The sequence below is a fragment of the Arvicanthis niloticus genome, chromosome 21 (genome assembly GCF_011762505.2).
Source record: "Arvicanthis niloticus isolate mArvNil1 chromosome 21, mArvNil1.pat.X, whole genome shotgun sequence".
In the NCBI taxonomy this organism is placed as follows: domain Eukaryota; kingdom Metazoa; phylum Chordata; class Mammalia; order Rodentia; family Muridae; genus Arvicanthis; species Arvicanthis niloticus.
Genome location: NC_047678.1, coordinates 47,881,310 through 47,906,550, shown reverse-complemented (window position 1 = coordinate 47,906,550; position 25,241 = coordinate 47,881,310). Strand labels below are relative to the sequence as shown.

Here is a 25,241-nt window from a genome sequence, read left to right as displayed (position 1 = left end):
AGAGAGAGAGAGAGAGAGAGAGAGAGAGAGAGAGAGAGAGAGAGAGAGAGAGAGAGAGAGAGAGAGAGAGAACTTTCACAACAAGCAATGATTTACTTGTGGGGAGGAGAGAGAGGGGGTTTCTGACCAGGTCTTTGAAGCTGACAGCAGAAGATGCATAGGCATCCTACTGGGTTGTTACAAGTGGAAACAATTAGTCTCTTCCTAGAAACAGTTGCCAACTTGTGTAGGGGAGAAAATAATAGCTAAATCAGATGTTTCTGCTTTGTGACAAAAAGGCTTTATGTTATTCATGCAAATGACAACCCAGCCACCAATAGGTGCTCTGTGGAGTCACCAAGGCTGGAATGGAGATGGCCTGCCATGGCCTCAGATTGGTCAGCTTGCTGTGACTGTGTGGAAATAAAGACATGTTGGCATAATGGGACCAGGTCAGAGAATTTCTGTTGGTATAAATAAAGATGCTATGTAGAACACTAAATAATTGTTTCTTTTTCTTGTGTAACTGGCTTCTCAAAGTTACATTGGGTCACAAGTAATGAAATATATATGGTATGGATCTCATATATAAATTATATGGATTTGAAATAGAAAGTATAAAATGTTTGAAGCTCAGTTATTAGCTCTCCCGCTGTAGATTTTATGCAATTATGGAGAATACACAAGCTTCCCAGAGACCTGGGAGGTAAGAGACTCTCAGGACTCAGTGAAAGTGACCTTAGATGAAATGCCCAACTGTGGAGAGAGGGAACTCAAGGAGTCTATCTCCAGTAGATAGACAGGGCCTCAAATGGAAGGACAGGGTTACCAACCCACAGTCAAAAATTTTGACCCAGAATTGTTCCTGTCTAAAAGAACTACAGATACAAAAATGAAGAAGAGATTGAGGGAAAGGTGGTCCCATGACTGGCCCAAGTTGAGATCCATCTCATGGGGAGGTACCAAGACCTGACACTATTACTGATGCTATGATGTGCTACAGACAGAAACCTAGCATGGCTGCCCTTGGACACTGGGACAGAAGCAGATACTTACACCCAACCATTGGACTGAAGTCAGGGCCCCCTATGGTTGAATTAGGGGAAGGATTGAAGAAGCTAAAGGGGATGGTGACCCCCAAGGAAGACCAACAGTCTGTACTAACCCAGACCCCTGGAAGCTCCCAGACACTGAGTCATCAACTAGTCAGCATGCACAGGCTGATATGAGGCCCCTGACATATATATAGCAGAGGACTGCCTGGTCTGGCCTTAGTGAGAGAAGATGCACCTAATCCTCCAGAGACTTGAGGCCACAGGGAGGGGTGAGGGAACATTCTCTCGGAGACAGTGGGGAGAGAAATGGGATGAGGAACTGTGGGAGGGTGGACTGGGAGGGGGACAATGGCTGAGTTGTAAATAAAATATAATAATAACAATGATAACAACAATAATAACAATAATAAATGCTTCTCTGGATTGCAGTACAAGCTGCAGTCTCTTCAGAAAAGCTACTTCAGAAAGCCACTTTCCTCTAAGCTCATGAGGGAGAAGAGAAGCTGATGACATCATCCAACCACTTCGTTCTCCACTTATTCAAATGTTTTAACTACTGACTCTGAAATGATGTGTATCTCTTTACAAATTCTGTGATAGTCTCATTACATTGTTTCTTGTTTAGCTGCAGGGAGTAAAACCTTAAAGTCATTAATAACACATAAAAGAAATGTGGGAAAATATTTTAGCTTATTCCCCAATTATAAAGACAGTTGTGTGATTTTTAGGGTCATCTGCCACATCTCATGGTTGAATACATTAACAGCTCATAAATTAATTGGCTTTAATTTATTTATTAGCCCACTCATCCTAATATAAAACTGGAACTTCGATCCAATATGAAAGCTAAAGTTTTGCAGAAAAATCTAATTCTCAAATAAGTTTTGAGGAGAATAATTTATCTTCTACTTCTCCAAGACAACTTCATCTACAGTTCTTTATGTCATGGAAGGTAAGAAATGGCTCATTTCTAGGTAGACTTTGAGCTGACTGTGGAGCAAGGACAGTTTGCCAGGAAGACACGATCTTACTTGAAACAAACAAGGAATTCCACTGAGTTGTTTTATCAGTTTCACATCAGTAAGTCCCACAGAGCAGAGCTTCACCTTAGTTATGTCAATATTTAAAATCTAAAGATCTAAAGAAGCTGACATCTGTCTCTGTCCTAGGAACCAACCTGTACATCTAAAATCCATCTTCTCCTGTAACCCTCTTTATTTAAAAATGTATTAGATTTATTTATTTTATATATGAGTGTTTTGCCTACATGTATGTATGTGTACCACATGTAATCAGTGTTCAAGGGGGTCAGAAGAGGGTCTTAGATACCCTGCAACTGGAGTTACAGATGGTTGTGAACCTCCATGCAGGTGCTGGCAATCAAGCCTGGGTCCTCTGGAAAACAACTGCTCTTAAGCCTGGAGCCACTTCTCCAGCCCCTCTGTAAAACCTCTTAACATCTGTGACAGTGATTTTAGATTCTCTCTGAGTCACTTGGTGTGGTGGTTTGAATATGCTTGGCCCAGAGTGTGGCAATATTAGAACGTGTGATCTCATTGGAGGAAGTGTGTCACTGTGGGGAAGGACTTTGAGACCCTTCTCTTAGCTGCTTGAGGAGTCAGTCTTCTCTTGTTTGCCTTCAGAACAGGATGTAGAACTTTCAGCTCCTCCTGCACCACCTCTGCCTGGATGCTGCCATGCCCCTGCCTTGATTATAATGGACTGAACCTCTGAAACTGTAAGCCAGCCCCAGTTAACTATTGTCCCTTATAACAGTTGTCTTGGTCATGGTGTCTGTTCACAGCAATGAAACCCTAACCAAGACACCTGGATAGCCCTGAAATTTCCTAATGCGAGCAATATCCCAGTGTAATTCACTAGGAGCTTGGAGAGCAGCACGCCAAGTCCAGGATGATCCAGGATGGCTAGCACCACCATCTCAGGTGATTGTAGTGTACAGTTAATGTTGAGAAGGACTGTACTCAGGGCCTACTTATACTCAGATACTCCCTGGAGGATTCACTCTTGTTGGAAGCTTCTAGAGCCATGACTGTTGGGGTCCAGCCTCGACACAGGATCAGAGTTCTCAACTGGAAGCAGGGATATCTGGAAGGTGCATAATAAATATACATAGACTACTTTTTGGTACAAGCTGACAGGCAATTTTTCAAGGCTTAAAGTTTCTCTCTTTTATTTCTCACTCTCTGCTTTCTTTCTCGCTCATTCGCTCGCAGCTTGTGGCTGTACACACTGCATTCTCCTGCACACTCTGCTTTTCTCCTGTGCACTTTTCTTTTCTTGAACTCCTACACTCCTACACACCTGTGTTCCCCTCTCACTCTCACACACGCTCTTCACACACATCTTACATACACATCATACACACATGCATTCTCCTTTCACTCACACACACTCTCCATACACACCTCACATTCTCTCTTCAGTCACTCCTCACATTCTCTCTTCACTCCTCACATTCTCTCTTCACTCACTCCTCACATTCTCTCTTCACTCACTCTTCACATTCTCTTCTCATGCTCTCTCACTCACTCTCTACATTCTCTCTCTCTCTCTCTCTCTCTCTCTCTCTCTCTCTCTCTCTCTCTCTCTCTGTCTCACCACATTCACCTCACATGCTTCTTCTCCTTTCTCTTGCCCCGGTCTTTTATTGATACTCCAAAATCAGGTAGAAAAAAGAAGATTGTATAATCATTGCCAAATCAAATTCAAGAGAATAACCACGTCCCACAAAGAACTAAGAATTACAATTGTTCCCCAAAGTTTCATGCTTCCCTATTCCCAGGCCTGTAGCCAAAATAGTAATAATTGCAAATGTATCATAATTTAAACTTTAACTTTTAACTTATCATACTTCAGAGCTCAGAGCTCAAGGGTCAGCTACTTGCATTTTTCTGTGAAGCTCTAATGATAAATGACATGGGCAAAGCTGCCAGGCAATGGCCAAAAAGAATCAAATTAACCCTTAACAGTTCCACTAGCTTTCTACTTTTATGCATTGCATACAATGACTCTCTAAGAGTCCCAGTGTTTTGACTTGGTTTTACTAGTGTAAGATTTTATGTATTCTATACTTCCTTATCCAGGAACCACTCTTAAATGTTGTGTAAAACTTATTTCATAACTTCAATAGATTTTTCCTTTCTTGGGGTCCCAGTGTTGGCTCTATTTCATTTTCTAATAATCTCTTCAAACTTTCTTTGCAAGTCAAGCATTAATCCGGAACTCCCATTGTGCAGTTACTGCACTGTTTCCCAGATGAGAACACACAGCACGCACCTGGGCCATTAGGACTGTGCTGTGCTGTGCCCTAGGCCTCAATTTTAATTGTTTAAGAATCATTACATCAAGGAACATCCAGTTTCACAGAATTCACCAGAGCAGAAGGAGAAAGAAGTAAGAAAGTCAGATATAATAGAATAATTACGCACACCAAGGCCAAAAACAGTCACTCACAAATGAAATCTATATAGCCGTGGTCCAGGGCTAAGGTTAGGAGAAACAGGAACAACTGTTTTTTAAAAAGAGCTGCTGTGGGCTACTGAGATGTCTCCATCCGGCCTACTACGGGCAGTCCTTGTCATTGTATACTGTCCCCAGCACATGATGAGGGTACTCCCCTGACTAGGAGCAGTGTGGTAGTTATTCTTGGTTGTCAACTTGACTACATTTGGAATTAACTAACATCCAAAAATAGAAGTCATATCTGTGAGGGAGAGTTTGCTTAGTTTGAAGTAGGTAGACCCATTTCTAACCCAGACCTTTGCTGTAGGAAGACACATACCTTTAACCTGGATCTTGAAACAGGAAGATCTTTGATCTGGGCCACATCTCTTCTGGAAGCCTATATAAGGATATGAAAGAAAGCTTTTGCTCTTTGCTGCTTGACCTCACCTTGCTAGCAAGCCCATTCTTTCACTGACATAATGCCTACTTCTCTGAGAGTCCAGTGTATACTGAAGACCAGCTGAGACATCCAGGTTCTAGACTAAGCCAGGAAGTCATTTCAATAAATCCTCTATCTATCTATCTATCTATCTATCTATCTATCTATCTATCTATCTATCTATTATATAAAGTATATAGAGAGACTATTCTATATATATTCTATATATAGTCTGTATATTCTATATATTGTTACTCGAGAACCCCAATACAGTTCTCCCGCTCTTTGCAAGCCTTCTCTTTGCCTATCCTTGCTATTCCTCCAACACAGAAGATCCATGATTGGTTGCTTGAGGTTTTTCTTCCTAGAAGACTTAATTGAAATCTTCACCTGAATGATCTCCCCAAGCTCCTCCGGGAGCCTGCTCAGTGAAGCTTCCGGGGCAAGCTTCATTTGAAGCCTATTCACTCACACTGTGAACTTTGCTCTTCCTCCCGTTTCACTCTGCTGCACAGCATTTATCCTCAGGCAACAATGCACGACGGTTTTCCCGGTTTATTGTCTGCCTCCCAGACAGAAGTGTCTGTGTGTTCTGTCCACAGATGTATCTGCAATGCCTGGAGTGTCTGGTGGAAAAGAGATGTGGTCAGTCTCTATAGACTACAGGTACCATATACTGGACCCAACCAACCGCAATACTCTGGAGGAAAAAGAAAACCTCACTTTGTTCTGACTGCTTACTGGTGTTACTTGTCAGCCTTTCCTAGACTGTGTAATAAGTTATTTGTTACAGGATTATTTGAACCTGTTTCTAGTTAGGGTGTGGCTCAGCCCTTAGTACACACCTTTAGTCCTAAACAATGAAGGTAAAGTTAGTTTGCAGAAGGAAGCACCCATGTTTGAAAGTGATGTCTAATTGAGTGGCAGAAAAAGTGATGCATCAGAGAAAGACTTGACAGAACAGGATCTGCCCAACACTCATGGGAAAGGGGAGCTACTTTTAAGGAAGACACAAACAGCACAGGAGTAAGAGTGCAGTACAGAAATACAGTAGAGTTCATGGAGAGCAGGGTAGTAGAGTTGAAAGGGAGAGTGGGGCAGCACAGAGAGGAACGAGGAGGCAGTTTTAGTGTGTGTGTGTTCTTCATTTTATTTTTTTAATTTATTTTAATATATTTAATTTATTTATTACATCCCAAATGCTGCCCCCTCTCCAGTCTCCGGGAGTTTTACAAAGACAGATGGAAGAGAGAACAAGCTGGACACTGGTTAAGATGAATTGAACTGAGCCAGAACAGCCGAGTTGAATCAGCCAGCTAGCGTTCAGAAAGAACAAGAAATAGTGATTTCATTCAGCAGTAAGTCTCAGAGGCCGAAAACATTCTAGGCCTAGATTAGATTATACAGAGGTTAGAAGCTTCCGGGACAAGGCTTAGGTTAGCAGACAGAGGCAGTAAGCCTCCCAGACAATTACAACGGAGAATGACGTTACTTTTACAAGTACGAACATTCTATTGGGTACTGTTAAGTCATCCAGGTTTAAAATATATAGGAATAGACAGGTGCAGGTTATATATAAGTTCTATACTTTTTTATATAAGGACCGTGAGAGCATCTGCAAGACAGTCTAGAACAAATCTATGTATATCAAGAAGCATTTCCAGCCGGGCGGTGGTGGTACACGCCTTTAATCCCAGCACTTGGGAGGCAGAGGCAGGCGGATTTCTGAGTTCGAGGCCAGCCTGGTCTACAGAGTGAGTTCCAGGACAGCCAGGGCTACACAGAGAAACCCTGTCTCGAAAAACAAAACAAACAAACAAACAAACAAACAAACAAAAAAGAAGTATTTCCATGTTTGACTTAATTAGGCCTTGAGGAAGGGCTATCTTTCTTCTGACTGTACAAATCGGATCATGAGCCAGGCACAAAGCTGCCTTCTCCTGGAATGTTGGTTGATAAGCACTGGCCCATGGATCAAGTTCAGCACCCAGAGACCAGGTAAGGAGTTGCTGTAAGCTGCTTTTCTTCAATGTCTTACCTGAACTTTTATTCACAAACCTTGTGAACGGATGCTGTGTTTTGATGTTGATAAGAAACTAAATACTGTGACATTAATGGGATAGTCCGATGGCCATTTCACCGGCTGTGACAAGTTTATCTTGGTAATATGAACCTAAATATATGTGAAACATACAACCTACAAAGTCAAGGGGACAACAATGTGCTCCAGGGCTGAAAAGGACAACGTTGTATATGGAGTTGAGGAGTATGACTCAATCACAAAAGCCAGTTAATAAAAATCTTTATTTCAATTACTTATTAATTATAATGACATTGGGGTGTTTATGGCTGAGAAAACAGTGTAGCCTTTTGATATCCAAAAGAGAAAAATAATTGCTCACCTGCAGTAAATGCTGATGCATTCAGCCCTTTAAAATTAGTTAAACAATGCTGGGCGGTGGTGGCACACGCCTTTAATCCCAGCACTTGGGAGGCAGAGGCAGGTGGATTTCTGAGTTCGAGGCCAGCCTGGTCTACAGAATGAGTTCCAGGACAGCCCAGGCTATACAGAGAAACCCTGTCTTAAAAAAAAATAGTTAAACAATATTTGACAGAATAATGTTTCATAAAATATTAAATTTTATACCACACTGATGAACTAGTTTCAAGTATAAAAGGTAAAATGTATAGTTTACTAAATACTGTAAGTAACATAACACAGAAGTTTTATATCACATGCCTAAAGGTATGATATGATAGGCCAATTTCTAAACATCAGTCATACAATAATAATGAATATTTGGGGGCACAGAAGATTAATTTGATGTAGGCAGAGTTCAGTAGGTGCTTTGATTTGACATTTATAATAGATATAGCTTGAATTCCACTTTCAAAGCGAAAAGCTGTCAGTCCTGTAGAGTGTCACAGTCCAAACGACCTGAGTGGTTGCTTGGACACTGTCCCAGACCACAAGGGTAATTGTACTATATGCACCATCCAGCAGACTGGTGAAGTGCTCCTTCTCACAGTGTGAAGCAGTGAAGGAGAAACTAAGTCAGCTTCAAAACCTGCTTCTCCAAGGGAATATAACACACGGGATATTAACACAAGAATACACACATTTCCCTTTCTTAGATGAAATATTCCTTGATCAATGACAAAAATTCAAATCTTTGGGTCTGTCCTCTGAAAGAAAAAAGAAAAAATTATGAAGTGCAGCTCAGTGCTCCCCTGTTGAGTTATGTGGTGGGCTTTGCAAGTGAAAGAGAAGAAGAAAAGCAACAGAACTCATTCCAAAGTTTCAGAAAGCTATGACTATAGGAAGAGTCTCTGGTAATAGAGATGGATGGAACTTGGTGCAAGGGTACCACGTCCTTCTGCATGGAATTTAAAACGATGCTAAATACTCCAGCGATACAGATCACAGAACTTAAAATTTAGAAGATGCCTATGTAAGTACAAAAAGCCGCAAAGGTGAGCTTAGAAGTGAGTGATGAAAGGGTTAACCCTTGACAACCAGATATAATAGTAATCAGAAGTACTGGAATGCGTGGGGAGCTGGGATATGAGCCACAGGTTAGATGGCTCACATCCCAGCATCAGATACTTGTCTTTGCTCGTGGTGGTGCAGTAATGTAAGATATTGTCCTAAAAAAAAAAAAAGAAAGAAAAAAGAAAACACACATAGGGATATTTAGAGGAAAATAATGTATCTGTGATGTTCTCTTACAAACTGGGTCAGAACAAATGTGTGCATATGTATGGAGAGAGAAAGGAGAAAGATTATTGGGCAAATGGTGGGAAGTCGTTAGCAGCAGTTAATATAAATGGAAGTTAAATATATGTATAAACTTTTATGATATTCTTGAAAATTGTAAGGTAGAATCATATAAAATTAGGAGATATCAATAAAAAGGTAATAAATATATTACCATATAATTGAAAAATAATATTTCATTAAATCATAGTGAAGTGGAAACGTATGGTTTCTTTGGAAAGTCCGTTGTGTCGTACGGTGTTTTGCTGAGGCAGACCCATGAAGGAGTGTTTTCCTGTAGCAGACACAGGTGAAAGGATGTTTGCTAAAGCAAACAGATGAAATGGGGCATGATGTTAGGAAGGACGCAACATCGGTGGACAACTCTGGATGACGCTGGATGGCATTCTTAATAGTCATCATTTGTTGTGACTCCATAGAAAGAAATGCACCAAAACATTTCTGGTGGTGTTCTTGTGGCTTCTTGCCACTTCCATGGACTCAGGCCGATTGGCAGAATGATGTCAGCTGACACACATGCAGTTTTGCTACGACAGACTCATGTGGTGCTTTGCTGAAGCAAGACCTGTGGGAGGACACGTGATGTTTGGAGGGAGTGTTAATAGGACTCAGTGGACAGTGACAGCTTGCATAGCTGGCCTTGTAACACTTAGTTGGTCTTCAGTCTTTGCTGATCTTCACTTCACTGAGAGAGGCATGGCAAAGAACTTCTCCTGGTGTCCTAGCTGGTCCTGGTCACACCTGATGACTTATGTTGATTCATTGGAGACCTGGCTGATTCTGCTGGGTTGTGCCACCACTGCTGATTTGTGTTTGCGCTCCTGGCCTGACTGAACTGGACTGCTGGCATATATCCTGACGACACAGATTAGATTTGCTTCAACTATTTCTAAATAGGTCCACTTCCCCCGTGTCCTTATCACCTTTCTTTTCTGCTACCTTTAGTGGATGGTGAGCTATAAGGGAGGTTATAGCATTTAAGAAGCCTTACTAAAAGTAGGTTCTGAAAATATAAGTCAAGTCTATATAGCTGAATGTAAACAGAATTACATAGAGAAATACACTATAAAAGGAAAACTCCTTATGAGGATATTTATAACTCTTTTTATTTGTTTGTTTGTTTTGAGACAGGGTTTCCTCTGTGTAGCCCTGGCTGTCCTGGAACTCACTCTGTAGACCAGGCTGGCCTTGAACTCAGAAATCCGCCTGCCTCTGCCTCCCAAGTGCTGGGATTAAAGGCGTGTGCCGCCACCGCCTGGCTATAACTCTTAAAATAGAAGTACTGAGCCAATGAGAGGCCTCAGCACTACATGCACCTGATGTAAAGCCAGATGACCTGAGTTCATAAGGAACTCATATGGTGGAAAGAGAGAATTGCCTCTTTAGAGTTGACCTCCACATGATGCCAAGGCAATGATGCACCCACGCCTACCCCTACCAATATACACACACAATAGAACTAAGTTACAAATGAACAAATAAATGTTAATCAGATGTATCAGGAATCATGACAATTCATCATCAATCCAGGAATTCATTGGCTATTCCTTTTCTTTTGGTTATCCTGACACTTGGATCTACATGCAGATGTAACTGTAACGTGATGCCCCAGTTTCTAGAGGACACAAAAAGGAGGCCACAAAGAGGAAGGAACCCCTAGCTTACTTCTGAGCTATAGATATACAGATCTTGTTCTAGCAAGCATGCAAAAGCCTTTCAGATGTGAACTAACAGATCAACCCCTAGAGTGGCCAACACTTGGAACACAGCACGACAGATCCAACTGTCACCTCAAAGTGCTGACCTACAGCACTCAGTTGGCTTGTGACAATGGGTGTGTGATGGTTTGTATATGCTTGGCCTAGGGAGTGGCACTATTACAGGTGTGGTCCTATTTGTTAGTGTGGCCTTTTGGAGTAGGCATGGCACTGTGTGGGGGGCTTTAAGACCCTCTATTCTAGCTACCTGGAAGTCAGCATTCTGCTAGCAACCTTCAAATAAACATGTAGAACTCTCAGCTCCTGCACCATGCCTGCCTGGATGCTGCCGTGTTCCTGCTTTGATGATACTGGACTAAATCTCTGAACCTGTAAGTCAGCCCCAATTAAATGTTGTCCTTATAAGAGTTGCCTTGGTCATGGTGTCTGTTCACAGCAGTAAAACCTTAACTGAGACAGGGTGGTATAACTTAAGTGATTTTTCTACTGAAGTAAAAATGTAAATATCTCCCATGGGACTTTTAAAAAGACACAGAAGCTGGTTACATGAAATTAAAATGATCCAAAACACAATCATAGGGCAACATTATGGTGACAGCTGGAATTAGGTGACAAAAATCTTCAAGGCAACTGTTAAAGTTTCTAACAAGCCGCAGTGAAGACCCTGGAAGGTGTACTGTGGAACATCCCTAGAGAGGCTGCCAGAGACCAGTAGAGCTATTTCGAGGAAGAGGTCATGTGGTCTACAGACACTCTGCTCGGGAGAACGAGCTCATAGCATGACAGGTGCCCCATATATAGGACACAAACCTACAGGACTTAATGTCTGCCAGGCTATGCTTCAGTCTTGCTTTGAATGTGAACCCTCTTTACAGTTCTCCTAGTCTTCACCTTTGGAATGGAAATGTGTACTCGATACCAGTGTGTCTTGGAATATGTAATTTGTTTATGACTTTACAGGGGCTTGTGGCTATGAGTTTTCTCTGGCTCTCAAAGAAGAGTTTTGGCCTTGCCTTCTAAACAATTCCTAGAATTGTTGTGGCTACAGGACTTTTAGAGATTGGCTACTTACATTTTGCACAGTGAGATGGACATTAGCCTTTTGGGACTCAACACAGACTGCTATGTATAGTGTATAAGTCAGGGTTCTCTGGAGTCACAGGTATGGACTTATGGAATGTCTTTCTATATTGAGGAAATTTACTATGATGACTTACAGTGTTTAGTCCAACTCCCCAACAATGGTCAGCTGTGAATGGGAAGTCCAAGAATCTAGTAGTTGCTCAGTCCCATGAGGCTAGTTGTTAGCTGGTCTTCTGTAGAGGTAGATTTCAACAGCAAGTAACAAGGGACACACGGCTGGGATATAAATCACAATAGCTGGGAAATAAATGCAACCAGTGAAGAATGAATTTTCCTTTTTCCAATGTCCTTGTGTAGGTCTCCAGCAAGAGGTGTGGCCCACATTAAAGGTGTGTACCACCACGCCTGAATCTGAAACTTGTTTTTGTCCCAGACTGACCTTAAACTCAGAGATCTGTTTGCCTCAGTCTCCTAGGATTAAAGGTGTGTACTACCTTGCCTGGGCCTAAGTTTTTCACGGCCACTATGTCTCAAAATCTCCATGTCAAGATCCAGGTCAGAAACCTGTGTCTTCCGGCCTCAAGATCTGGATCACAGGATCCAATTCTGGATTATGGTTCATTCCAGATAGAGTCAACTTGACAACCAGGAATAGCCATTACATATGGTTTGAATTATAGTCTGTCCCTTACACGTTTATGTAGTGGAGGCTGGATCCCAGCTTGTGGGGTTACTTGGAGAACATTTTGGGGGGCTATATCTTGTCCGTTGACCCATCTCCCCTTTCGTTGCTCCCTGCACATCATGAGGTAAGTTGTTTTCTTAGTACCTGCTCCTATCATTGTGTTTTCTGCTACACCATGGTGGAGAAGCAACCATGGTCCTTTTCACACGGTCTGTGGACTTAAGTTCCTGAAACTGAGAGCTGGAGAAAGCCTTTGTTCTCTCATGTTATTTGATTAGGTATTCTGTCGCCCGATCAAAGTGATGAAAGATCTGGCTATTCACTTTCTATTAAAGTAACTGGAATTTTTTCTCTAATTGCCATCAATGCAGAGATTACAGAATGGCTCAAAGGTACGTTGATATAATTATTTCCTAGGATGTTTTGTAACAAGATTAAATCTAATAACGTGCCTCCAGTTTACTCAACTTGCAGCAAGTATCTTCATTCTTAGCAAAACCACTAAAATGTTTCATTAATACAGCAATGGTGTTCTGATCTGTTGTAAACATATTATTTACTTTAGCTAGTTCATATAAAAGACACAATATCCTGGTATTTTATTTACCTGCTCTAAGCTGAGATTGGGCAGGTTGTGAGCTATTCTAACTTATATCCCAGACGTGTGTCCCTTGTTCCTTGCCGTTTTGAGTCTTGCCGGTTTATTTATGTTCTATTAGCTTGTCCTCAGGGTCTACTTCTCATGGCTATGTGCTCATGGTCCAGCTCCTCTCATGGCAGCCTTTTCCTCCCTCTCTTGTGGGCTGAGCAACTTTTGGATTCTCAGACTTCAGGTCAGAGCCAGCCATTGTTGTATCAGCTGAACTGTGGCCTGTAAGCCATTCGAATAACCCCTTTCTTATACAGAGATTCATCATGTTAAGTTGTTACTCTAGAGAACCCTAATACACTGGTGTCTGAAATTTTGTTTCCCCCTCTTCCTTCTGCTATCTCCCTGACATCCTACAGCTCTTAAATGTAAAATGAAGGTTTTACTGATTTCCCATCTGAGTCTAGTCCCCCAGTTCCTTTTTCATGGTAGCGTATGCTTTTAAACCCTGGTACTGAGGTCCTTGCTGGGAGGTTTGTTGAGTGTGTACGTCTTTATCTCTCTGTTGCTGGCTCGCTTTGTTCTTCACCACATCCAGGGTTCTCAGGGCAAGAAGATGGAAGGGTACTTATGGCACTAGGGGAGACATTTTTCCTTTTGTTGTGCTGTTGCCTACCTGGAGTTGGCTAGGTTCAGTTTATTTGCAATAGGTCTCATCCTCTAAGACACTTGTGATTTGAGGCAGCAGAGGAAGCGGTAACCTGAGGGTTCGTTTAAACACAGTTGACCAAGGGTGTGAGGAACAGAACATAAGCTACTGAGAGTCACCACTTACAAGTTGTCCGATCTCTACTATTTGTATCTGTTGCTAAAACCAACAGTAGGCCCCATGGTCCATGTGATGGAGATAGCAACACCACTCACCCAGTAGAACCCCCAAACAGCAGGACACCTTTCAGCTGTCTATCTAATCCCTGGTATTCCACATGCCACACTGTGATGTCCTACAGTCCAGCCTCACGATTCTCAGAAACAGGTTTTGTTTCAGAGGCTGTGAGCATGCTATGAGGAAAGCAGCATGCTGAGTGACCCCGGCAGTTGTCTTCCACGGTAGCCATTGTCAGGAGAAAAGGAAGAACATGTCCATGGAGGGCCTGGCGCTTCAGTGTATTTCAGGAGGGCTTGATCCCTATTTAGCTGCATGCTGCGCCCCTTTATCACTGAACTCCGGGTTGATTCTTCCTATCAGCTATTGTCATCTATAGCCTCATAGGTGCTAAGGGTGTGGGACCAGGCAAGGGGTTTCCCATCTCTGTTTTTTGTTTGTTCCTGTGAGTCCCGATGATAAGCAAGGACCAGCCAGGCAGAGCACCGGTGCCACACACATGAATTCAAGGAGTGATTGACACAAAAGTAATACAACGCCAGGCACTCCGTTGTTCTTAAGTCTATGAACTCTGCTAAATTAACTTAATTTCATCAGCCCTGTCAAAATCGAAGGACAGATTCTCTTCCACAGGCAAAACGACCACGTCTACACAGGAGGCAGACAGTAAGTCCAGGAGAAGTGAAGCCCTTCCAGGAGCGGTCCAAGAGTAGCAGCAGGTAGTGACAGTGAAGATTACTGCAAGCTAGCCACGCTCCCGCATGGTGAACTTAAGACATCGCTGTCGCCTCACGACATAACCCCACGAGAGATGGGTATTATTAGTCCCCTGTAAGCAAATCACAGACAGGCTTGTGCAAACAAGAATAAAGCAAATAGGCAGAGTGTCAGGTATGAGGACCACTTCCTGCCATGGTGTTGGAATCCAACACCACCCGTAGTATGTATGTCCTTAGTGACAGGGGATTAATATTTGCAGTAAAAGCTTAGCTGGGTGTTGTGTTGGTCAGTCCTCAGGACTGCCTTGAGTTCCTTGTCTCCATTCCAGAAAAGAGAGTTTGGCTTAAAAGGCTGGAGAGATGACTCACGGTTAAAAGCACTTGCTCCTCTTCCAGAGAACCTGTGGACCAACACCCATGTCAAATGGCTCACAATGGTCTGTAACTCTGGCTCCAGGGGATCCGATGCCTCTGGCTTCCAGAAGGATAAGCACTCATATGCACTACCCTCATATGTGCACATGCGCACATACACACACATAATGAAATCGTTTTAAAAAAATAACAAAGAGGCCTGACTCTAGACCAGGTTTATTCTATCTCAAGTCTTTCACCAAACCTACTAACACAAATGCTATTGTGTGCATCAAAAGACATAACTGGGGGCTAAAACTTTGGCTCAGCAGTTAACAGCACTTACTGCTCTTGCAGGGGACCCAGGTTTAGTTCCAAGAACTCATGTGGTGAATAACAATCATCCTGCTCCAGTCTCAGGGGATCTGACGCCCTCTTCTGACTGACCTCCACTGCCACCAGGCATACATAAAAATAAAAATTTGAAGACGTGTATTAAAACACCTTGGGAGACATTAAACCAGCATTGGTTAATATATAGCTGAGGACGAATAGGGTGTCCTTTAGAAAACTGAGGTGGGCAGCATGATAGACCTGAGCCATTGTGGCAGAGAGGAGAGGGAGCTGGAGATGCCTGGCGCTTGGTTCTGAGGAGTGATTTGCAACGCAATAGAGAGAGGAAGGAATTGCTTACACTTGAGAAGAACTACTGAACAGCACGTGCCAGAGGCCGGGGTCCAGGTCAAACGTAGAAGGACAGCCTCACTGAGCAACCAAGAGTGTCACTATGTACCCAGGATGTTCTCAGCAAGAGCAAGTTCCTGTGGTGGATTTTCAGGAATGAGACAGGCATTTTCAGCTGAGACACCAAAAAGTGGTTTAAAGCAGTATTGGAACTTCAAGTTGGTGGAAGTCAGGAAAACAGGACCCATCCACTGTTTGTGAAACTTGGGTCAAGCTTACATTGTGTGTTAATAGCCTGCATCAAACCTTTATTTATAGCCTTCCCGCAAGTATTAAGGATCTTGACATTTTAGTGTCGGCAAACGGTATTGTGGAACAGCCGTCATGACTGTGGGTAAGAGGAGCAAGATGCTGCAGCCCACTGACTATAGAATGAGGTGCACCCTGCAAGATGGAAGAATCTTCGTTGGCACATTTAAGGCTTTTGACAAGCATATGAATTTGATCCTCTGTGATTGTGATGAGTTCAGGAAGATCAAGCCAAAGAATGCAAAACAGCCAGAACGTGAAGAAAAACGGGTTGGGGTCTGGTCTTGCTACATGGGGAGAGCCTGGTTTCCGTGACTGGAGAGGGTCCGCCTCCCAAAGATACTGGCATTGCTCGTGTGCTACTTGCTGGCATTGCGGGTGGCCCTGGGGTTGGAAGAGCAGCTGGCAGAGGAGTACCAGCAGGTTTTACCTATTCCCCAAGCGCCTGCTGGATTAGCAGGCCCTGTCGGAGGAGGTTGGAGGCCCATCCCAGCATGTCATGACCCCACAGGGACGAGGCACTGTTGCAGCTGCTGCTGCCACATTGCAGGAGCCCCAACCAGTACCTGCCAGGAGGAACTCCACCTCCACCTGTAGGCAGAGCAACTCCACCTCCGGGCCTTATGGCTCCTCCACCTGGTATGAGACCACCCATGGGCCCATCAACTGGCCTCCCCCCTGCTCGAGGGACAACTATAGGCATGCCCCCTCCAGGAATGAGACCCCCTCCACCAGGAATTAGAGGCCCACCTCCCCCAGGAATTCGTCCACCAAGACCCTAAGATACAGTAGGTAAATCTCAGCCTTTCTCTTTCCCTACAGTGCTTCTTGTGAAATTGTGTAGCCTGTAAGCTTTTTGACCCCTCTTACTGCATTAACTATAGATAATAAGTACATAGAGCAATTCAAAAGAGAAAAAGAAAACCGAGGTGATCATAGTATTCCTTCATGTTTACTTCTGCGCCTGGTACAGGCATTCTTTTACATCTTCCCATAAGTCCACCATCCTGCCCTAATTTCAGATGTTATTCACATGGTTTGACACAAGACTGTTAGAAGTGTGACAAAGCAGCAGAAGTGACACTCAGGAGCACGACAGCTCAATCCAGTATTGCGGGTTGAACAGAAATGTGTGAGCTAAAGGGGCTTCCCAGGTTGTGGGCCCGAGGGCAGGTAAAGAGGATCAGGAAGTGCCGCACAGAGAACACAGGTTTCAACAGCAGTGGAGCTATAACTTACATGGATGTGCTGACATTACCAGGCCATCAGATCTCTCCATTGGGAGTATCAAGTTGCAACCTAGTTTTGAAACATGATGGTTAGAGAGGGATGCACCTGGGTAAACGCAAAGGCACCAATTAGTCTGGCAGATCCAGAGCTTTGGGGTTTGTCCCGGGTGACTGGAATTTCCCCTTATACTCCAAATCTAAGATGGCATTTCATTTGTTCTGCAAATGCCTGCTCCCCATAAACAATACCTCAGTGGCACGAACCAGGCCATGGGCATCCAGGAATCCTGCCTGGGTATCCGGGCGATAGTACAGTGGGAGACGCTGCCCGGGGCACCTGTCTAGAAGCCGGAACGAGCTCAGCGCCCGAACCGTGCGCGCCCAGGGGCAGAAATGGCCCACACACATGCACACGCACGGGAGCGCAGGCTCCCGCGTTCCCGATGCAGTGCCGAGGCTGGGCGCCGGCGGGAGCCCTGGAGTCGGGAGCTCCAGGAGGGGCGGGTGCTCGAGAACTGAGCTCGAGCATTCGCTCCCCTGCGGCCGAAGCCCCGCCCCTAACCCCGCCCATCCCTTCTCCCGCGCGCGGGCTCCGCGCGCCCCTTACCGCGCGCGTGCGCGCGCGTGCGCAGGGCCAGGGCCCTCCGCGGGCGGCCCCGTAGACCCAAGGAAAGCGTTCGACCCGTAAGGTCCCAGATTAACCCTTTCCCTGCTCGCTCACTTAAGAGGCCCAATCCAGTTCCGTGCCTGCGCAAGCGGCGGCGCGCCTTCTCCCCCCGGAGCACGCACCGCGCATGCACGGGGAGGGGGGTGGTGGGGGTGTTCGCGGCAGACTGGCTATTCTGTGCTCGTGCAAGAGGAGGGCTGCTACCACCAGGGACGTGCACGATTCCCCCCACCCCACCCCCTCCCCAAACTAAAAAAAAAAAAAAAAAAATCCAAACACTACCACCCACCGTGCCCCCGCGTCCATCCCGTCCTGGCTTGCGCGCTGCCGAACGCGGGAGCCCACGGCGAGCGTGTAGCTGTGCCAAGCTGCAGGTAAGCGCGGGCCGGGTGCGGAAAGGGCCGGGGCGGGCGCGGGGACGCGGGGGCAGCCGGCGGCGGGCGCGGCGGGGCGGCTGAGAGGAGGCGCGTTCCCGCCAAGCTCGGGCAGCAGCCAGCTGCAGGATGCGGCGGCGCAGCGCGGTGCGAGCGGGATCGGGCGTGGGCCGCGGTTGGGCGTGGGGGCCGGGCGCCCCGGGGGCCGCGCAGGCCAGCGAGCTGGTGGGGAGAGGCCAGGCGGCGGCCCGCGCGCGCGCTCCGCGGCCGAGTTCATGGCCGCCCGGCTCTCCGCGCCGCAGTGCACCGCGGTGGGGGTGGGGACGGCCGAGTCGGGCCCGAGCGCCGTCCGCGGGGCGCCGCCCCTCGCAGCCGTGCACCCCGGAGCAGACGGGACCCCCGCGCACGCTCCCCGCCTGCGTCCGCGGAGCTCCGGGGAGCCGGCCGCGCGCCGCCCCCCGCCCCTGGCCGCGGGAGGGCGCGGGAGGACCAGACGCGCAGGCCGCGGAGTGCGCGGGGCGCGAGCTCAGGGCTCGCGGGCGGAGTAGGGCGCGGCGCGGCGCGGGGCTGCGGAACCGGCCGCATGCCGCTCCCGAGCTCGTCGCGCCGCCGGGGCCGCTGCGGGCCAAGGAGGAGCCTCGCGCCCGCGCTGCGACCTGGAGAAGTGGCGGACGGTGGAAGGGAAAGTGGCCTGTCGCTGGCGGGCGCCGCTCAGGGGAGCTTTTGTTTTAGGAAAGAATGCTGAAGGCTCGCTGCACCCGGCGGCTCACAGGCTGCGAAATGCGAGTGTGGGCTCCCACGCGCGGACTGCGTCCCAGGTCTTGCGCGGGGCCCCGGATTCCCCACTCCCAAGTTGTGCGGTCGCAACAGGGAAGTGGTGTGGCCGCCATTGTCGCAGCTGCTCCGGAATAAGGAGGCGGCTGCGGCTGCTTATGTAAGTTTGCTTTGGGAAAGCCTGGCTCTCTGCTCGGTTGAGGACGCCTTAGCGCTCTCGCGATTTGGGGAACCGCTAGCCAGGAGCTGCTTTATGATATTGTAGGTGTTGGGCTATGTTTTGTCCCACACCTACTTACACACATACTGGCAATGGCTATCTTCCGGTTTGACTCATTTGAACTTAGCAATGGGAACATCTCTATAGAGGAAAAAAAAAAAAAAAAAAAACGAGCCGATTGGCCCGTGACCCTTTGAAAAGAATACACACTCACCAGAAATGAGAGGGCGCACGCTGATATGTTGCTATGGCTACCGTAGGGCCACTCTTCTCCCAAGTGCATGCTCCTTGATTCCACAGTTAGTGACCGAGGAAGGTTCTGCAGGGGATGCCTTCCCTTAAGCTGACTGCAGGTCCAGGGTGCATCTAGAACCCAGGGAGGCTGAGATGAAAACGGGAGGGAGCATCCTTAGAAACCATCTTAGCAGCCCTCACACAGTCCACATGGGAAAGCCTGCTGGTTCAGAGCCCTGTGATTCTTATAGCATGAACTTGTTGTGGGTCCTCAGGATGGCGATCCCTTGGTGGAATCTGGGCAAAGTCTTTGTGTAGCACTGTATTGTAGCATGGCCACCTGCTTCTATTGCACTTGTGGGGCTGGTGGTCAGTATAGGAAACTTTGTTCTTCCACCTATTGGGCTGCAGGATGAGGAGTTTCTTTGGGTGAGAGTTAAGAATGAAAGAAAAATTCTTTTGAACCTGCATGTGGGGAATAGAGGAAAAGAATGTAAGATTTCTCCATAGCAGTCTTGGAGACAAGTTTGTAGTTGTGTAGTAGACAAAGTGGCATGCGTATTTCTCTGCTCTTTAGCTATTGGATATGTGCGTTCCTGCAGCCTCCCTGTATTTAGACAAATATGCATCTAGATGTTTATAGGTCCTAAAGGAACATGTGGAGAACCGTGCACCCAGCAGGGAGTGGTGCAGATAAGGACCCCGTGCTGATGTTTTTCAGAATACATACTACCACACCAGGTCTAGTCCTTAGGTAGAACCAGGCCTGATTACTGCTAGCCTCACAGTGTCTACCCAGAAAATGGTTCATATGCAAGAGGTAGAGCAACAGAGAGCTTTGTGAGTTTGTTTTGGTTTTTACTCTCTTTTTACTGTTTAAATACTTGGTTTAGAATTTAATATAGAGAAAAAAAATCTTACTTAATCTGTATCTTTCTTCCTGTAGATCTGGCTTGCCCCTGATCAGACTTACTCTGATCTGAAGACTTTGGTGTTTAAGGCATTAAGAAAATAGCCTGAATTGTTCATGGTAAGTGGACTTTAGAATATTGAGCTTAGACTGTCACCTGGCATTTGATTTAATACAAGTATCTCAGGTCTAGGGTTATCACTAAGGGGTAATATACTTACTTGGTTAAGTAAGTCCCTGATCCGAATTGTGTACATACACACACACACACACACACACGAAAAAAAAACTGTTTTCCTCAGACTTACACTTTGTTGAATAAAAGTAAGACAGTGTTGTTTTTTAAAATAGAAAACATAAAACACGCTATTTTAGATCAACTGTTGAACACACAGTGGAAGGCCTTTCATGGTGCTTCTGAAATTACTTGGTTTTTAAAATACTCCTACGCTTACCAAGTATAGTTGAACCTAAATCCAAAATGTTCAAAATCTGAAACTTTTTGAAGGGCAATAAGAAGCCGTAAATGAAAATTCTATCCTATGAAGTTTTGTTTTAAAATATTATTTGTGAAACAAAACAAAGCAAACAAAAAGGACTATTACTGAGTCAAGCAAGAGCAAGATCCCTGAGTTCAAGGCCAGCCTGGTCTACGGATTCCATTTTCCAGGATAGCCAGCATCTACACAGAGAAAAAAAAATTTTTTTTTAATAATAATATAAGTACCTTCATGTGGTGTGTGTAAGGGTATATATAAAGTATCAAACTAGTTTTGTATTATGCTTGGACTGCCATACCCAGTTTATTTCATTATGTATGTGCATGTATTGCAAAACCTAGAGAAAAAAATTCTAAAACTTGAAACACTTCTGGTTCCAAGCATTACAGAGAAAGGATAGTCAACTTGTACATCTGTTGCTGTGACTTTTAACCGGATGGCTGGAAGACTGACATCCTGTGAACCTGAGGCCACTCTTCACTGTCTTCCCAGATGTCTTTGGGGTCAGATTAAACCGTGACTCTTGTCCGGGAGTGGCTCACAACTGCTATGTAGAAACTAGAAGACAGCACAGACCCCTGTGGCAGTGGTGCCCTCTCTAGTTCTTCAATGGTGGTTTGTCTCTTCTTTTGAGTCCTTCACACATGAAGTTAGGTGCCACAGTTAGGGCTTAGGAATCTTTATTTTTTTTTCTGCATTTGTGGTATGTGTATGCATGTGTGCATGTACATGTGAGTGGACATTTCTGAGAAGACCCTGAGGCTGACAGGACAGGCACCGTCCTTGATTGATGCCCACCTTGCCCATTGAGACAGGATCTCTCAATTCAGCCTTGAGTTCACTGTTCAGCTAGTACAGCCAGTCACGTTGGCACCACCGTCTCGGAATTATAGGCGGCCGCCATGGGCCCGACTGAGTTACATGGTTTGGGCTGTTTATCTGTCTTGACACTGACTGTATGAGTTTTTAAACAGTTCCTAGATTTGATTACTGGATCTTAAAACCCGTAGGATATTGAGCAGCTTCCTAACTTCTTTTAGAAACTGAGGACACCACCTACTTCATAGGATTATTTGAAATTAAGTGAATTGAGCCATCTAAGACATGGAAAGTAATGCCTGTGTGTATTTTGTGAAAAGCTGCTATTGTCATTATAACCTGGAAACTGTTAGTAAATGGAATGTAATTCAGAATTACAGTATGGAAATCCCTTGTCTGGGGCTGTTCGTTTTTACCCATTTGGGGACTATCTTTAACATAACACTGACTTTCTAAATTCTTAGGTTCCAAATAGTCACGATATGACGTGGGTGTACTAGGTGCACATTAAACACCTTTAAATGTTTCCTTTGCAGGAGTTTTTCATCAGTATGTCTGAAACCATAAAATATAATGACGATGACCATAAAACGCTGTTTCTGAAAACGCTGAACGAACAGCGCCTGGAAGGCGAATTCTGTGACATCGCCATTGTGGTTGAGGATGTAAAGTTCAGAGCCCACCGGTGTGTCCTCGCCGCCTGCAGCACGTACTTTAAGAAGCTTTTCAAGAAGCTGGAGGTGGACAGTTCCTCCGTCATAGAGATAGACTTCCTGCGCTCCGACATATTCGAAGAGGTGCTGAACTACATGTACACAGCAAAGATTTCCGTGAAAAGGAGGATGTCAACTTGATGATGTCGTCCGGTCAAATCCTCGGTATCCGGTTTTTGGATAAACTGTGTTCTCAGAAGCGTGACGTGTCTAGTCCGGATGAAAGTAACGGTCAGTCAAAGAGTAAATATTGCCTCAAATTAAACCGCCCATAGGAGACGCTGCTGACACTCAGGATGATGATGTGGAAGAAATCGGGGACCAGGATGACAGCCCTTCTGATGACACAGTAGAAGGCACCCCCCCAAGTCAGGAGGACGGCAAGTCTCCCACGACCACTCTCAGGGTTCAGGAAGCGATTTTGAAGGAGCTGGGGAGTGAGGAGGTTCGAAAAGTGAACTGCTACGGCCAGGAAGTAGAATCCATGGAGACTCCCGAGTCCAAAGATCTGGGGTCTCAGACCCCTCAAGCCTTAACCTTTAATGACGGGATGAGCGAAGTAAAAGATGAGCAGACTCCGGGCTGGACCACGGCAGCCAGCGACATGAAGTTTGAGTATCTGCTTTACGGTCACCATCGGGAGCAGATCGCCTGCCAGGCGTGTGGGAAGACGTTTTCTGATGAAGGCAGGTTGAGGAAGCACGAGAAGCTCCACACGGCAGACAGGCCGTTTGTCTGTGAGATGTGTACAAAAGGGTTCACCACCCAGGCCCACCTGAAAGAACACCTAAAAATCCACACGGGGTATAAACCCTACAGCTGTGAGGTGTGCGGGAAGTCGTTTATCCGTGCCCCAGACCTGAAGAAGCACGAGAGGGTTCACAGTAACGAAAGACCGTTCGCCTGTCACATGTGTGACAAAGCCTTCAAACACAAGTCTCACCTCAAGGACCACGAGAGGAGACACAGAGGGGAAAAGCCCTTTGTGTGCGGCTCTTGCACCAAGGCCTTTGCCAAGGCCTCAGATCTGAAGAGGCATGAGAACAATATGCACAGTGAGAGGAAACAGGTCACCCCCAGTGCCATCCAGAGCGAGACAGAACAGTTGCAGGCTGCAGCAATGGCTGCCGAGGCGGAGCAGCAGCTGGAGACGATTGCCTGTAGCTAGAGGTGATGAGTCAGGAACACTTGGCCTGGGAGGTGGATGCTGACGTTGCATTGGCTGTAGTCAGTGAACACCTTTGACCGATTTTGTGGCAGTTTACAGCGTTGTGCTGGCTGGACCTAAGGCAGTGCGCACTCTGGTTAGGTAATTCACAAGTTTCTCAAGGCAGTTACGTTCCTACGTTCTGACCAAACAGTTGGGTTTTTTTATCTTTTTTTTTTTTTTTTTTTTTTTTTGGTGATGTCTAGTACTCATATTCCCAGTAAGGTCCCCTACCCTTCTTTATGGTTTTAATTTGAAATCTCCTTTGTCTAGTTTAAAATGAATGGCTTCTGTTTCATTCTTAATCCCTCAACTCCTGCCAAGCTGGTGAGTGCACTGCATAGAGTCATTGAATACATTGATTTCCCAACCATCCCAGTAAATGTGACTTACGATCCAAATGGCAGTTGTTAAAACTGGATACGAGAACTTTATATCGATGCAGACGACGTTGGCACGTGCTGACCCGGAACACTGAAGAAATGCAAAACCAAATTTGGAAAAATGGAATGGTGTTAGTTTTATATTTGGTTTGTGATTTTTATATATATCTATATATATCATTGTTTTTCACTGTTTCTGTGGATAAATAATAGTTGCTTTGCCGAGGTGTTCCTTCATCAATTGCAATGGCCCCTGTACCCTCCCCAAATGCTGCAGGTCATGTACCTCAGGGTGAGCGAGACCACCAAGATGCTGGTGGCGTTGGGACTGAGTTCCCCTTTTGTCCAGTGTGGCCATTCTGTTTGTGTGTGTCTGTGCAGTGGACCAGTATCGACAGGAGGAGAAGAGTCTAAGACAAAGTTTTCACAGATACAAAAACGCTAAGGTTCCCTAGGTCTTGAAATTGTGACTGATTTCAAAATTGGTTTTGTATTTACGGTCAAAATTAGGACAAGAAGCGGAAATGTTTCTTCAAATAACATTTTTGTAGTTTACAGATCGTCAAGCTTTCGGGGTGTCTGCATCTCTGCAGCACTCGATTTCCCACGAAGAAGATGCTTACTTAAATAAATCTGAAATCTTTTAAGCGTGTAAATAGTAGTGTTGGTCTTATGTGTTTCGAAAAGAATGGACAGCTGCGTTGTTTTTCCTTCTTTCTTTTTTTACGCAGTGGATTAAAGTACCTTTCATTGGCAACAAATATCAGACCCCTTTAACCAACATTAAAGACCATCAGACCAAATGTTTATGTTTTCCAAATATGTTCTATCACTGATTACAGTTTTCAATAGAAGCTGATTGCCTTGTCATAGCCATAAATCAGAATTATGAACTTTGTTTCAGATCGGGTGTACTAAATGCTCCTTTTGACTGTTTTCTCAGGAGGATATTGAAATGCCAACAAGAGTTTGAATTATGTTCTGTAAGAAAGTGTAGACGATTGTTTTAGGCTGTGTACAGTTGTAGAAGGTGCCAACTTTAAAAGTTCATGTTTAGTTCTTAAGGTTTTCTTTTTTTTTTTTTTTTTAAATGCATTAAAGTAATTTCATTACATGGCCTGCTGTACTAACATCTGTCATTACTATTGTGAGAAAATTTTACTTTCAAAATCAGTGTACGTGTTATGCCCGAGATTGTCAGATGGAGAGGAGGCTACCTTTACATTTTTTTTTTTTTTTATTTATTGTTAAAATTTTTGACTTAATTTTTTTCCCAAGTGGTTTGTTCTGTTTTGGAGGCAATCCCGTCTGTGCTGTTAGTAGGAGGGGCCGACTGGTGATCCCAAGCTGTGTTAACCAAAGCAAATGTGAAATCGGCTGGCATCCTGTTGATAGCTACTTCAACAAACCATATTTTGGGCCTTCATTTTTGTATATAAAGATAATGATACACTCTTCTTGTTCTTGA

At 45.1% G+C, this 25,241-nt stretch overlaps 2 protein-coding genes and 1 pseudogene across 2 annotated transcripts; 2 read left to right on the top strand and 1 right to left on the bottom strand.

Annotated features, from left to right (window-relative positions):
- LOC117693351 (uncharacterized) lies at window positions 1-18,903 on the bottom strand. The gene is made up of 6 exons (XM_076917484.1): window positions 18,788-18,903; window positions 17,929-18,733; window positions 17,222-17,313; window positions 5,411-5,564; window positions 4,837-4,896; window positions 1-3,140 (listed from the first exon to the last, which is right to left on the bottom strand). Exons 1-4 carry the CDS (start codon window positions 18,901-18,903, stop codon window positions 5,438-5,440), a joined length of 1,140 nt encoding a protein of 379 aa, XP_076773599.1. The 3' UTR covers window positions 1-3,140; window positions 4,837-4,896; window positions 5,411-5,437.
- On the top strand, window positions 15,819-16,540 carry LOC117693350 (small nuclear ribonucleoprotein-associated protein N pseudogene; annotated as a pseudogene).
- Zbtb14 (zinc finger and BTB domain containing 14) lies at window positions 18,582-25,241 on the top strand. Its single transcript, XM_034483909.2, is given in 5 exon segments — window positions 18,582-18,947; window positions 20,188-20,271; window positions 22,007-22,301; window positions 22,304-22,453; window positions 22,456-25,241. Coding segments are annotated over 4 exon segments (1,344 nt in total). The 5' UTR covers window positions 18,582-18,947; window positions 20,188-20,268; the 3' UTR covers window positions 23,352-25,241.

Coding starts and splice junctions, on each gene's coding strand:
- LOC117693351 (XM_076917484.1), bottom strand. CDS start 18,903: ATGGCGGCCACACCACTTCCCTGTTGCGACCGCACAACTTGGGAGTGG. Junction 18,734..18,787: donor GCCCACACTCGCATTTCGCA/GCCTGTGAGCCG, acceptor CTAAAACAAAAG/CTCCCCTGAGCGGCGCCCGC. Junction 17,314..17,928: donor GGGATGGACGCGGGGGCACG/GTGGGTGGTAGT, acceptor TCCGGCTTCTAG/ACAGGTGCCCCGGGCAGCGT.